Below are 13,404 nucleotides of genomic sequence, written 5' to 3'. Positions count from 1 at the left end.
AGACTCCTCTGACTACTGGTTAATGCCTATGGATTTTCCAGAAGGTCCTGGGGCGGACAGAGAGCTCCCAGTTTGAATTTGCTGGATGGCCCCAGGGCTATTTCCAGAGATTTGAAACAATAGTTTAAAAAGTATTTTCACCAGTTATGAGTGTTTCACTGGGTGAGTCGGGTGGGTGTGCAGTTCTCCTCATGCCACCATCTGGAAAGGAAACCCACCCTCACTGTAATCCAGCATCCCGAAGAGATAAGAAAAGGTTAATAGAAAAGAAATAGTGGCATGGACAAGGGGATGGCCACTGGGCATTATATGGAAACCAACTTGAAAATATACTCTGAGAGAAAAAACCCCCAGAAAATTTATAAAATTGAAGGGATGAAAGAAGACCTAAATAAATGGATATAGTATAAAAAAAATAGTGGGGGTGCTTGGGTGGCTCAGCTGGTTGAGTTTCCAACTTCAATTACAGTCATGATCTCATGATTCATGAGTTGGAGCCCCATTTTGGGGTCTCTGCTATCAGCTCAGAGCCTGCTTTGGATCCTCAATTCCCCTCTTTCTCTGTTCCTCCTTGATCATGAACTCTCTCTCTCTCTCTCTCTCAAAAATAAACATATAAAACAAACAGAAAAAGAAGGTGAGATTTAAAGAAAAAAAACAACAAAAAAAAGAAAAACCAACTACGGGTTACTATAGCATAATACTTAAAAGACTTGGGGAGAAATACTTTCCTCTGCTCCACTTTGCCCAAACAGGACAAAACAATGCAGATGTGTTTCATTTCCAAGAACTGAGTCAATGCTACCATCAAAATCTATTGTGTTCTGTTGTGTTCTGGCCTGCACTTTACAAAAGTCTAAGCAAGTGTTTATTTCTCTGTGTTTATTGAATGAATAGGAAAGTATCTTTAAAAGGGTAAGTATCTTGATTCATACCGTACTTTAACACTTCCCTTAAATATGGCAAACTTCTTTAGAAGGGGACATACTCCCTAAGTCACTCGAATTCCTCAAATTCTTAAGTTATGTAATCGGGCTGTATTATTCCATTGAGATTGGGATTTGAGATAGAAATGAGCGATGTCTTCTTATCCACCTTGGCTCCCTGACCTGGGCCCATGGAGGGAGCAGGACCAGCATCGCTGGGGGGCAGGCAGGGCCCGGGCTTCTCAGGCACTGTGTCCACTCTGTGTCCCTGGGAAGGGCAGCTTTGCCAGGCTGTCATTGGCTGCTCCCCCAGCCTGCGTGTATAAAGCCCGCGTCCTCGGAGGCTCTGGATGCCTGCGGTCCTGCCTCATTCTGCCGGTCATCGGGGCTGGGAGCAAACAGAGAGATGGGTCAGTGCCTGCTGTTGCTGCTGCTGGTCCTGTCCTCACAGCCGGGCTTCCTCCAAGGTGAGCCCCTGGGGAGCACATGGGAGGGCAGTGAGGACGACGAGGATTGGGTGAGTAGCAGATTTCAAGCTCCAGGTGTGAACACTCTCTCTGACTCTCTCCCGGCCTGCATGGTCATGACTAGATCCAACAGGTAAGGTTACCGTGTGAGTTATTGAAATGGGACAGCTGGCTTTTGTAGGGATCCATGTCTCTGTCTTTCTGCTTGTACCTTTGTTCTTCATAACTTCATTGAGTTAAACACTTTTCAGGCTGAGATGTGCTGGTACTCCCTTCGTTGAAAACTTTAAGATTTCGATTGTTGGGTTATCTTGTGGAATGGATGGTCCCTCACCCCAAATGTAGTTCAGATGTCAGGACACATTGCACCCAGAAGGAATGACAAGGGTTTCCACTTGCCTACTGAGGCTTTCTGGGGAGAGCAGGGCCTGAGTCCCGCTGGCATTTCATGAGCAAGGAAGGGAGACTGGCTAGGGATCTACATGGTGCTTGGGAGAGGGCAGGGGAGGGCTCCCGGAAGCAGCGAGGTCTGTATGGTTGGAACCTCCCACCCGTGCCAATGCAGAAGCCCCAGGGCCCAGGTGTGGGGCAGAAGGCATGAAACTGGAGAGCTGTCTGCTGTCAACATCAAAAATAGCTCCAGACATGTTATATGTGGGAACAAAATTTAGGGTTCAATACCACTGTGAGTTGCTTAGATTGAATCACAAATTAGTTATTCAGAGGTTTAATCATTTTCCTCAACTGCTTGCTGATAGGCAGCAGAGGCTGAGCTTGCTGAAAACAATGTGGGTTTCATATCACATTCAAAGCAAACTTTATTAATTCTGTTAATCTACCCGTGTGTGCACACATACTTATATATTAAAAATCATTTATACTTGACATACATATACATAGACGTACATATACACACACTATGACAATGGTTCAAACACAATGAAAATACAGTTAATTTGTTTTGGGGTCATACTATCACCGCAAAATAAATGATTTAATGTTCAATGTGAACATTAACACTGAATTTCCAATGGCATTCACAAAGAAGTTAGATGTTTTACCTTCTATGGAATACATGTCCGCAGCTTTTATTTGACCCCATGGATTGACTGAAAAATGGAATGATCACTGGCAGCATTTGTTTACAATGTTCACCGTCTGCAAGTGGTATCAGCCTTTTAATAGTATACGTTTCTTTTTGGCATGTGCACCGGAAGACTCAGAATAAAATATATGCCAAGTTGAGGTGCCTGGATGGCATATTTAGTTAAGAATCCAACTCTTGATTTAAGCTCAGGACACATTCTCAGGGTCAGGAGATCCAGCCCTGCATCGGGCTCTGTGCTGTGCCTGGAGCCTGCTCACAATTCTCTCTCCCCCTTCCCTCCCCCACTCATGCTCTCACCCTCTCACTGTCAAAAAAAAAAAATGTTGGTTAAATTCCAAAAACACGCATTTGATGTAAAAGAAAATTCATCATCCTGACTTGTGTTACCCCAGAAGCTGACTCTAAGGGACAGAAATGAGTACAAATCATTGGTCCCGAAAGTGATGCCAGGAAATGCCAGCAGGGGAGGGGGTAAGTGAGACACGGAGGGGAACAAGCTGATAGAAGATGCATCTGGATGCGAGGTGGGCACATGGAGGACAATGGAAAGCAGGCCACCAGCTGTCCCAGGGCAAGGGGGAGAGAGCTGGAGTGTTTATCCACTGACTGACTGCCCGCTCGTGGGAAGGAGATGCTCTGGGGCTGTGTTTCTGCAGGACCCATGCAGCCCGTGTGCAGGGCGAGTGTGCGCCCCAGGCCCCAGTGAGAGGCAGGCCTGTGCCACGGCGGCCCTCAGCACGCGCAAGGGACAGCGGAGGCCACGAGGCAGGGCCAGGCCAAGGCCAAGGGCAGCCCCTCTGCTGACTGCTGGCTTCCTTCCCACTTCCCTTCTCGCCCATCTCACCCGCCTGGGGCCTTTTCATGCTTTGCTGCTTAAAGTGCAGTGTGGCCAGGCTGTCAGAGCCTGTCCAAAACACAGGAACCGGGAACCGTTCAAGTCTCTCCCCACTTTTAACCCTCTGATAGCCTCCTCTGTAGATTAAAATCCCAGTTCTTATGGGGGCTTGAACCTGTCCTGTCCAATAAAAATATAAGGCCAGCTACATATGTAATTTTGAATCTGAGTAGACAAATATGAAACATGTAGAGTCATTTTAATCATGTATTTTAGTAACCCTAAAATATCGGAAATATTAGCAGTTGCACATAGTGTTGCACTTATGCATCAGCATTAAAAGAATTTTTCTGTACTCCCTGTTGGAAATCCACTAAGACCTCATCTATTTGCTTTTTTGGGTTTTGTGTGTGTACACGCGAAAAAGTGTTTTTGTTATAGCACAGTGACAGGCCCCATGGGCAGAGAGAGCCGCACTGGGATTGTGGGATTATGTACTTTTTAGTTAAGGAGTGAAGGGTGGCTTAGACCCCAAAGAATTTGTACGTGGTAAAGGCAAGGTGTCCAGGACCTTGGAGGGCTAGCTGTCATGAAGCTAAGGCTGCTTTTCCTGTTGTCTCAGAAAACATTAGTCAGCATCCCCTTCCAATGGGTAGCCGTGGGGCCATGTGTTTGCAAGGCGATTGCTAACATGTATCTAGGGGTGGGGGCAGGGTTGTCAACGGTTATTGGAGGGAACTAAGAGTAACTAAGAGTAACAGGAGCAAACAGCAGGTGCTCAGGTGTGCAGAGTGAAGGCGGGGCGAGCTGCTGCCCATGTTCAGGCTGGAGACGAGTGAAGAGCTGGGCTGCGGGCCAGACATCCGCAGGTGACACCCGCAGCTCCCCCTCCTCCTCCCTCTCCTCTCCTCTCCTCAGCCCTCGCTGACTTGCCTCCTTCCCTCCCCCTGATCCTCCCAGACCCTCGTCCATCCCTGGAGTCGAGAGGGATCCTGTCTGTACTCACGTGTGCCTCCTCCCAGGTGTTCGCCAAGCACCCAGAAATCCCCTGCTGTCAGCCACCTCCTCAGGCCCGGGACCCGGCCACCATCCAGGCTGCAAGTGGCTCAGAGGGGGTGCTCCCTGCTGATCTGCCAACAGGCAGGGGTGACCAAAGCTCATTCTACTGGTTTTGACTTTCCAGCTCTACCATGTTTCCAGTGTCCTCGAGTCAATGCCAGTGGCGTGTGTGAGACTGGGGACAGTGTCTGCGAGGCTCGTGACAACCAGTGGTGCTTCCTGAGGAAGGTCTATGAAGGTAGGCGGGTGCGGAGAAGTCCCCTGGGTGACCCTTGCCTGAAGTCAGGTGCTAGGAGCGGCGGTTCAGGGTTAGGAGTGTTATGAACCCCCATGGGACCAATGGAGCTGAGGTCCCCAGGACAAGGCAAGTGACTCTAGGACTCAGGGAACTGGGACCTTAGGAACCCTGTGAGTAGCAGCAGTATAGGCAGGGGTTGATTTTCTTTTGTCACTAAGCTTGTGAAGCTGCATCACCTGGTTCTGGTACTCAGCTGCCTGTGTACCAGATTGGCCTAATTGGCCCTGTATCTGTAAGAGAAGAAGACGGGATCTCTGTTAGCTCCTGAGGTGACAGGAAGGGCTGCTACAATCCCGCTGACCCTGACCTGAGTGCAGTAGAGTTTTATGCAACTGGAAGCAGACGTGAGGGGAGAGGAGTGGGGAGGGTATTAGGGCACTTTCTATTCACCCCTTCCTGCTCTCTCCTGTGTGGGGAATGATTGAACCCTAGGACACAAAGCCCCCAGAACTATCCTATGAAGCACACTAAGCAGCTCTATCTCAAATATCTAATCCCAGGAGGCAGAGAGCAGGCATCTTTGATGAAAGTTTCCATTTTCTCTTCATTGCTTGATTTATTTGTTGATGCAAAGATCCACTGGTTCATTCAGCAGTATTTATCGAGCACCGCTCACCAGGGCATGCTGGCCCCCATAACCAGGGGTCTGGAGTCTCAGCTTCAGGGTCTCACTTGCCCTCTTCTCCGCCCCTCTGTAGATGACACCCTTTCATACGGATACCAAGGCTGTAGCAGTGTGTGTTTCCCTTTGATGCTCTTTAATCCAACTGTGACTTTGGAGGAGAAATGTTGTGATGACTCACCTTTCTGCAACAAGTTCTAAAGATGGGGCCCGGCCCTGACCTGGTGGTAAAGCTGCCTCAACCTACCTTTCAACTCTCACGAGCTCTAAGGCTGCTGTGCACTGAAAACAGGTTCCCTACGAGGAGAAGTCACAAACGAGGTCTGCGCCAGGCCCACCCGCCTTTTCTCTTCCTCCTTGTGAGATGCCACTGGGATACTCTTTAAGATCAGACTGGGGTTGGGGCTCCTGGGTGGCTCATTCGGTTAAGCATCTGACTTTGGCTCAGGTCATGATCTCACAGTTTGTGGGTTCGAGCCCCGCGTCAGACTCTGTGCTGACTGCCAGCTCAGAGCCTGGAGCCTGTTTCAGATTCTGTGTCCCCCTCTCTCTCTGACCCTCCCCTGCTCATGCTGTCTCTCTCTCTTTCTCTCTCTCAGAAATAAATAAAACATAAAAAAAAATCAGACTCGGGTCAAGATTGGTGGGGATCGGTGGGGTCAGGCATGCCCATCCTCCTTTGGAGGACCTAACCACAAATCAACTGGTTTTCACTTTACAAAGGCAAGGTCTGGGGTTTGTGATTCTGGGGGGAGCTGACGGAAGAGGGAGAGTCCTGAGATGCTGAAAAGGATGGGAAATGAGGTGGCTATAGGTAATGCATTAGTTGGGGTAGGCGAGCTGCTGTAAACAAAAATCTCTGAAATAATAAAACATGATTGCTAACCCATGGCACAGTTCAACGAGGTGGTGGTGGTTATTTAGGGGTCCCAGCTCCTTTCAACTTTTTATGATACCATCTTTAACATAATCTCCAAGGTCTCTCCAGAAAGGGACATGAGCATGGAGATTCACAGGGCCGGAGATCAAAGTGTTATACACAATGTCTGCCCACATTCCACTATCGCTTGATGCTAAACAAATAGCAAGAAATGCCATCTTGCACGGGGCGCCTGGGTGGCTCCGTCGGGTAAGGGTCTGGCTTCGGCTCAGGCCATGATCTCACAGTTCGTGAGTTCAAGCCCCACGTTGGGCTCTGTGCTGACAGCTTAGAGCCTGGAGCCTGCTTCGGATTCTGTGTCTCCCTCTCTCTGCCATTCCCCTGTTCACACTCTGTCTCTCTCCCTCTCAAAAATAAATAAACATTAACAAAAGTAAAAAAGAAAAAAAAAAGAAATGTCATCTTGCAATCTCGTGTGCCCGAGAGAAGATTCCTATGATCTGATGAACACGGTGGATGGAGTCTGCTTCCTTCCCCCCACCCCAACCCTGCTCCCCACTTTGCCCCCATATCAGACTCCTCAATTTGCACCCACATTTGACCCCTGTTACAAAGGAAAGAATGACCCAGCAAATGAGGACTGCAAAGCACCATATACTGATTAAAAGTAAAACATTTGTGACCTGACCAGATATTCCGCTCTCACCCTTTCAGTCTCCCCCACATGGAGCACATGGAGACTGGAGCCCAGCTCGTCTCATGAGCTTGTCCATGACACCCAGTGCTCTTTTTCATTTAGTTTCCTCATCATTTCCTGAGTGCTGCCCCAGGGGTCCCAGAGCTCTCTTGCTGTGCCCGCCCCCCGGGAACCCCACTATGCCTGCCAGTGATGTCATGCCCTCATTCTCCCCAAGGAGCCAGCCCGCAGGAGAGGCGCTGGTCCCCGGATTCCCCCTCACCTGCTGTCCTGAGGGAGACCAAGCGGCACTGGTAATAAGTGTCCTCACCTGTGAGCCCTGCCCTGGCCGCTCATCACTTTGCGGCGACAGCTTCTCCACTTCCGCCTGTGGCTCTTTTTTGTAGCAAGGGACACCTTTGCAGAGGAACACTCCTAGTGGCTAGACTGGGAAAAGGCGGACTAAGAAGAGGAAAACCATGGGGACCCGGGTGGCTCAGGCTGTTGAGCATCTGACTCTTGATCTCAGCTCAGGTCACGGATCTCATGGTTCATGAGATCAAGCCCCGCGTCGTGCTCTGCTCTGACAGCGCAGAGCCTGCTTGGGATTCTCTCTCTGTGTCCCTCCCCCCGCTCGCTCTTTCCCTCAAAATAAATAAATAAACTATTTTTTAAAAAAAACTAGCATGTCTTTGTGCCACGTGCATTTAGGAAAAAAAAAAAGAGGAAAACCAAACAGAGGGTGTCGACATCAGCACCGTTCACCTGTGTGCGTGGGCGTAACCAGTGAGGAGTGACTTGAGTGAGTGATCACAACTGGCGCTTCTACAGCCTCTTAACAAAGAAGACCCACTTTGTTCAGAAGTGACAAAATAAAAGAAAAGGGGTTTATACCTTCATAGATGGCAAAATATGGGAAGGTAAGTATATGGGAAAGGAATGGAAGGGCTGCCTAGTAAAGATTGTTATGTTGATTCCTCAGGGCTGCTGTCTAACGTGGCCTCTTGTGACAAGCCTTCCACCTGCCCTCCCTAACAGGGCAGGGAGTTTTTCTTGTCTCTGCTTCTCAGAAACTGCTTTCAGCTCAAAATAATCCTATGTCAAATGATGTGTTTCGGAGCAGTGGCCTCTGAAGCCTTTCAACTCAAAGCCATCCGTGAGGGATGGACAGAGTCAGAAATCTCACCGCTGTCTGTCTGGCTTCTCTCATCATTAGGACCCTGGCATGACCCCCAGACCTCCTTGTCCCAGGGCTCCTCTGTACACATGCACAGTATTCATCAGTTCTGATGCTGGGGTTGGGGCGGGAGTCATCAGCCGTACACCCCAGTTCTGCTCAGGCTTAGCAGAGGATGCCTGACATGTTTGTTGATTCAGGGACCGTCCATCCTGTGTGGGCATTAAACACCCTCTGACGCTAAGCCACGCCTTCTTTTTTTTTCCTTTGCCACTCTTTTTCTTATTTGTTTATTTTTGTTCTTAAATAGTTTACTGTCAAGTTGGTTTCCATATAACACCCAGTGCTCATTCCCACAAGTGCCCTCCTCCATGCCCATCTCCCCCCTTCCACTCCCCCCCATTAGCCCTCAGTTTGTTCTCAGCATTTAAGAGTCACTCATGGTTTGCCTCCCTCCCCCTCCCCAACTATTTTTCCCCTTCTTCTCTCCCATGGTCCTCCGTTAAGTTCCTCCTAATCCACCTATACGTGCAAACATATGGTATCTGTCCTTCTCTGCCTGACTTATTTCGCTCAGCATAACAACCTCAAGGTCCATCCATGTTGCTACACATGGTCAGATTTCATTCTTTCTCATTGCCATGTAGTATTCCATCTTATAGATAAACCACATTTTCTTGATCCATTCGTCCGTTGATGGACACTTGGGCTCTTTCCATGATTTGGCTATTGTGGAGAGTGCTGCTATGAACATTGGGGTCCATGTGTTCCTATGCATCAGCACTCCTGTATCCCTCGGGTAAGTTCCTAGCAGTGCTAGTGCTGGGTCATAGGGGAGTTCTTTTGTTAATTTTTTGAGGAACCTCTACACTGTTTTCCAGAGGGGCTGCACCAGTTTACATTCCCAGCAACAGTGTAGGAGGGTGCCCATTTCTCCACATCCTCGCCAGCATCTAGAGTCTCCTGATTTGTTCATTCTAGTCACTCTGACCAGTGTGAGGTAGTATCTCAATGTGGTTTTGATTTGTATTTCCCTGATGAGGAGGGATGCTGATCATCATTTCATGTGTCTGTTGTAAGCCATGCCTTCTGATGGCTCCGGACCACTTGTATGGAGGTAGGGTTTTCATCCACAGGGAGTTTCATTGACTCATGAAGTTTCCCTCCTCAGAAAAGACGGGTTCTCACTGTGGTTGTCACCTGGTAATGGTCTCAGGATGACAATAGCTGGGCTTTGTCACAGACATACAACTTGCCATGGGCTGGGTGGTGGGTGTAGACACACCACCTCAAAGGCCAAACCATGTGACCCTCACAAGACTCTCTCCTCTGATCTGAGTTGACTGTAAAAATGGTAGACATTTGACCCAACCGTGCTAATGAATTCTCTTCCCTGTGAATTTCCTATTAGATGTGAGAGACTAATTTTCTCACCTGGGGAATGACTTTACCAAAGCAAAGAGCCAGCAAGTCCAACCTTAGCCTTAGCAGCACTCAGCAAACAACGACAACAACAGCAAAATGAAAAGAAGAAACAGTTTAAAACGTTAGCTATATTTTTATGTTGAGCGTATTAGTTTCCTTGACAAAAAAGAGGGGAAAGAGAAGAAATGCAGAATGACTGTTGGCCACCGCTCTGCTGGGTGTGGCTGCGGGACTCACACCTGTCGTCCGAGGCCTGTCCTGGGTCCGCACTTAGGGATCCTCGGCGGTGTCGGATCTGTGTGTCCCTGGAGGGTCTGCATCTCAGGCTCCTCTACTTGAGCTGTGATGATGGCGTCTGTGCCGCGTCCTGATGGCGGCAGGTGACCGTCGTCCTGGCCCCTCCCCGACCTCATCATGTACCTCAGTGACCTGCGGGTTCAGGTGGGGCAGCTGGAGGGGTCTTCCCTCCTCAGACAGTCAGACCACAGTGAGCAGGACTGCCCCCTGCAGGCAGCCTCTAGGTTGGAGGCACACATTCCCCGGGGCCTTGTTCAGCTGTGTGGGCTCCGGGCAGGCATCTCTGGTCTCACCTGGTTCAGACACTTTCCTCCTTCCTGTGCGAGCAGAGCGCACATGGTGACCGGAAGGCACAAGTCTGCCCAGCAGGAGATTTCTGGGTGCTTGGCGCACACCTGGGAGGAGGCACACGTGAGTACAGACAGGATCCCTCTCGACTCCAGGGATGGACGAGGGTCTGGGAGGATCAGGGGGAGGGAAGGAGGCAAGTCAGCAAGGGCTGAGGAGAGGAGAGGAGAGGAGAGGGAGGAGGAGGGGGAGCTGCGGGTGTCACCTGCGGATGTCTGGCCCGCAGCCCAGCTCTTCACTCGTCTCCAGCCTGAACATGGGCAGCAGCTCGCCCCACCTTCACTCTGCACACCTGAGCACCTGCTGTGTGCAAGGCGCTCTGGCAGATGCTGGGAACAGAGTGACAGGAGAGAGAAAGGAAACATGCATGCCACCTATGTGCTTGAGTCACAAATAAATGCGGGGAATGACTGACAGAGGACAAGGGAGCACTTCGGGTCCTGGTGACGGAGGAGGAACGGGGGCTGAGTGAACGTGACCTAGCGGGGCGGGAGGAAGTGGGGCTGTTCCCTCAGCCGGGGGCTCGGAGGAGTGTAGGGAGGGGTCACTTAGCTCAAACGTGAGAACTGGAAGGGCACAAGCTGGCTCTTTAACCAGCTGGGAGACGCTAAGACAGTGGTTCTGGGAAGACACGCGCCCAGGGCAAAGGCCAGGAGAGAAACTGGTTTGGTCCGTTCTAGGAAGGAGAAGGGCCCAGAGGTAGAGGATGGGGAAAAGTGGGGGATTGGGGAAGGGAGACTGATGGGTGCCAGGAACCAGATGCGACGGGCTCTTCCCGGGGCTGCAGCGGCCACTCGGGGCCCCGCCGTCGTGGCTGCCGAGTGTGCACAGGGCGGCTGGTCCCGCAGGGGCCCCAGCATGTTGGCCGACCGTCCCAGGACTCTGGCCGGGGCTTCCTTTCCCTCTTGTGATTTCAGTCCTGTTTGCGGTTTCTTCCCCAGCGTCTCTGGGCCTGGTGCCGAGACCCCTTCACGGCCACGACTTCAAGCCGACGCCGGATCCTGTCTACTCGAGGTGACTCTCCTAGGTTATCAACTCGGGACACGGCTGCCTCGGCCCTGCGTGAGTCCTGCTAGATTCTCAACCGACTCACCTTGAGCCACAGGGAGGGACCTGTCTACACCCTCTTCAGTAGGAAGCAGTTATAGAAGATGAGACCTTCTGTCCTCAGCAACCTTAGTGACACAAAGGTCACGGTTGTTCAGGGGACAAAATGATGGGAGAAGAGAACAGAAACAGACAGGGCTTTGCTGTGGCTCAGGTCTGGCAGAATTCCTGAGGCTCCAAAGCTCCCTCAACGACTTCCTTTAGTGTTTTACTACAATGACTTTGCTCCTGTTACTCTTAGTTCCCTCCAATAACCGTTGACAACCCTGCCCCCACCCCTAGATACATGTTAGCAATCGCCTTGCAAACACATGGCCCCTCGGCTACCCATTGGAAGGGGCTGCTGACTAATGTTTTCTGAGACAACAGGAAAAGCAGCCTTAGCTTCATGACAGCTAGCCCTCCAAGGTCCTGGACACCTTGCCTTTACCACGTACAAATTCTTTGGGGACTAAGCCACCCCTCACTCCCTAACTAAAAAGTACATAATCCGTCACTCCTCACAATCCCAGTGCTGCTCTCTCTGCCCATGGGGCCTGTTGCTCCACTTTAAGCAGAATGAAAGAGGCCCCGGGCTGGTGAGATGGGTAAGAAGGGAAGTGGGAAGGAAGCCAGCAGTCAGCGGAGGGGCTGCCCTTGGCCTTGGCCTGGCCCTTCCTCGTGGCCTCCGCTGTCCCCTGCGCATGCTGAAGGCTGCTGTGGCACACGCTTGCCTCTTACTGGGGTCTGGGGGGCACACTCGCCCTGCACACGGGCCACACGGGTCCTGCAGAAACACGGCCCCGGAGCATCTCTCTCCGATGAGCAGGTGGGCAGTCAGTGGATAAACACTCCAGCTCTCTCCCCCTTGCCTGGGAGAGAGGCCACCTGCTGGTGGCCTGCTCTCCATTGTCCTCCACGTGCCCACCTCGCATCCAGATGCATCTTCTATCAGCTTGTTCCCCTCCGTGTCTCACTTCCCCCCTCCCCTGCTGGCCTTTCCTGACATCACTTTCGGGACCAACGATTTGTACTCATTTCTGTCCCTTAGAGTCAGCTTCCAGGGGAACACAAGTCAGGATGATGAATTTTCTTTTATGTCAAATGCGTGTTTTCGGAATTCATTTGGCATATTTTTTATTCTGAGTCTTCTGGTGCACATGCCAAAAAAGAAACATAGACTATTAATATGTTGATACCATTTGCGGACGGAGAACATTGCAAACAAATGCTGCCAGTGATCATTCCACCTTGCAGTCAATCCATGAGGTCAGATAAAAGCTATGGACATGTATTCTGTAGAAGGTAAAATATCTGATTCTGTGCGTACCCTTGTAAATTCTGTGTTAACATTCACATTGAACATTAAATTATTTATTTTGCGGTGATAGTATGACCCCAAAACAAATTAACTGTATCTTCATTGTATTTGAACCATTGTCATAGTGTGTGTATGTGTATGTCTATGTATATGTATGTCAAGTATAAATGATTTTTAATATGTAAGTATGTGTGCACACACGGGTAGAATAACAGTATTAATAAAGTTTGCATTGAATGTGATATGAAACCCACATTGTTTTCAGCAAGCTCGGCCCCTGCTGCCTTTCAGCAAGCAGTTGAGGAAAATGATTAAGCCTCTGAATAACTTGTGATCAATCTAAACAACCCACAGTGGTATTGAACCTTTGTTCCCACATATAACATGTCTGGTGCCATTTTTTGATGTTGACAGCAGACAGCTCTCCAGTTTCATGCCTTCTGCCCCACACCTGGGCCCTGGGGCTTCTGCATTGGCACGGGTGGGAGGTTCCAACCATACAGACCTCGCTGCTTCCGGGAGCCCTCCCCTGCCCTCTCCCAAGTGCCATGTAGATCCCTAGCCATTCTCTCTTTCCTGCTCCTTGGCCACTGAAATGCCAGAGGGACTCAGGCCCTGCTCCAACATCTCTCATTTCGATCTCAAATTCCCAATGATAAAACGGAATAATAAAGCTTGATTTACATAGCCTAAGCATTTGAGAAATTCAAGTGAATTTAAAAATGTGTTCCCATCTCAAGAAACTTGCCATATCGGGTGCCTGGGAGGCTCAGTCATTTAGCGTCTGACCTTAGCTCAGGTCATGATCTCACAGTTGATGAGTCTGAGCCCCGTGTCAGGCTCTGTGCTGACAGCTCAGAGCTTAGAGCCTTCTTTGGG

General features: G+C 50.1%; 1 protein-coding gene across 1 annotated transcript; it reads left to right on the top strand.

Annotated features, from left to right (window-relative positions):
• Nucleotides 1-1,264: 1,264 nt before the first annotated feature.
• On the top strand, nucleotides 1,265-5,783 carry LOC120227641 (secreted seminal-vesicle Ly-6 protein 1-like). Its single transcript, XM_039225713.1, has 3 exons — nucleotides 1,265-1,393; nucleotides 4,520-4,633; nucleotides 5,392-5,783. Exons 1-3 carry the CDS (start codon nucleotides 1,333-1,335, stop codon nucleotides 5,514-5,516), a joined length of 300 nt encoding a protein of 99 aa, XP_039081644.1. The 5' UTR covers nucleotides 1,265-1,332; the 3' UTR covers nucleotides 5,517-5,783.
• The last annotated feature ends 7,621 nt before the right edge of the window (nucleotides 5,784-13,404 follow it).

This window comes from Hyaena hyaena, unplaced genomic scaffold, assembly GCF_003009895.1.
Source record: "Hyaena hyaena isolate Hyena2069 unplaced genomic scaffold, ASM300989v1 scaffold_2635, whole genome shotgun sequence".
In the NCBI taxonomy this organism is placed as follows: Eukaryota; Metazoa; Chordata; class Mammalia; order Carnivora; family Hyaenidae; genus Hyaena; species Hyaena hyaena.
Note: the sequence above shows the minus strand (reverse complement) of the source record. Positions and strands in the feature narration are given on the sequence as shown.

Coding starts and splice junctions, on each gene's coding strand:
- LOC120227641 (XM_039225713.1), top strand. CDS start 1,333: ATGGGTCAGTGCCTGCTGTTGCTGCTGCTGGTCCTGTCCTCACAGCCG. Junction 1,394..4,519: donor ACAGCCGGGCTTCCTCCAAG/GTGAGCCCCTGG, acceptor TTGACTTTCCAG/CTCTACCATGTTTCCAGTGT. Junction 4,634..5,391: donor CCTGAGGAAGGTCTATGAAG/GTAGGCGGGTGC, acceptor GCCCCTCTGTAG/ATGACACCCTTTCATACGGA.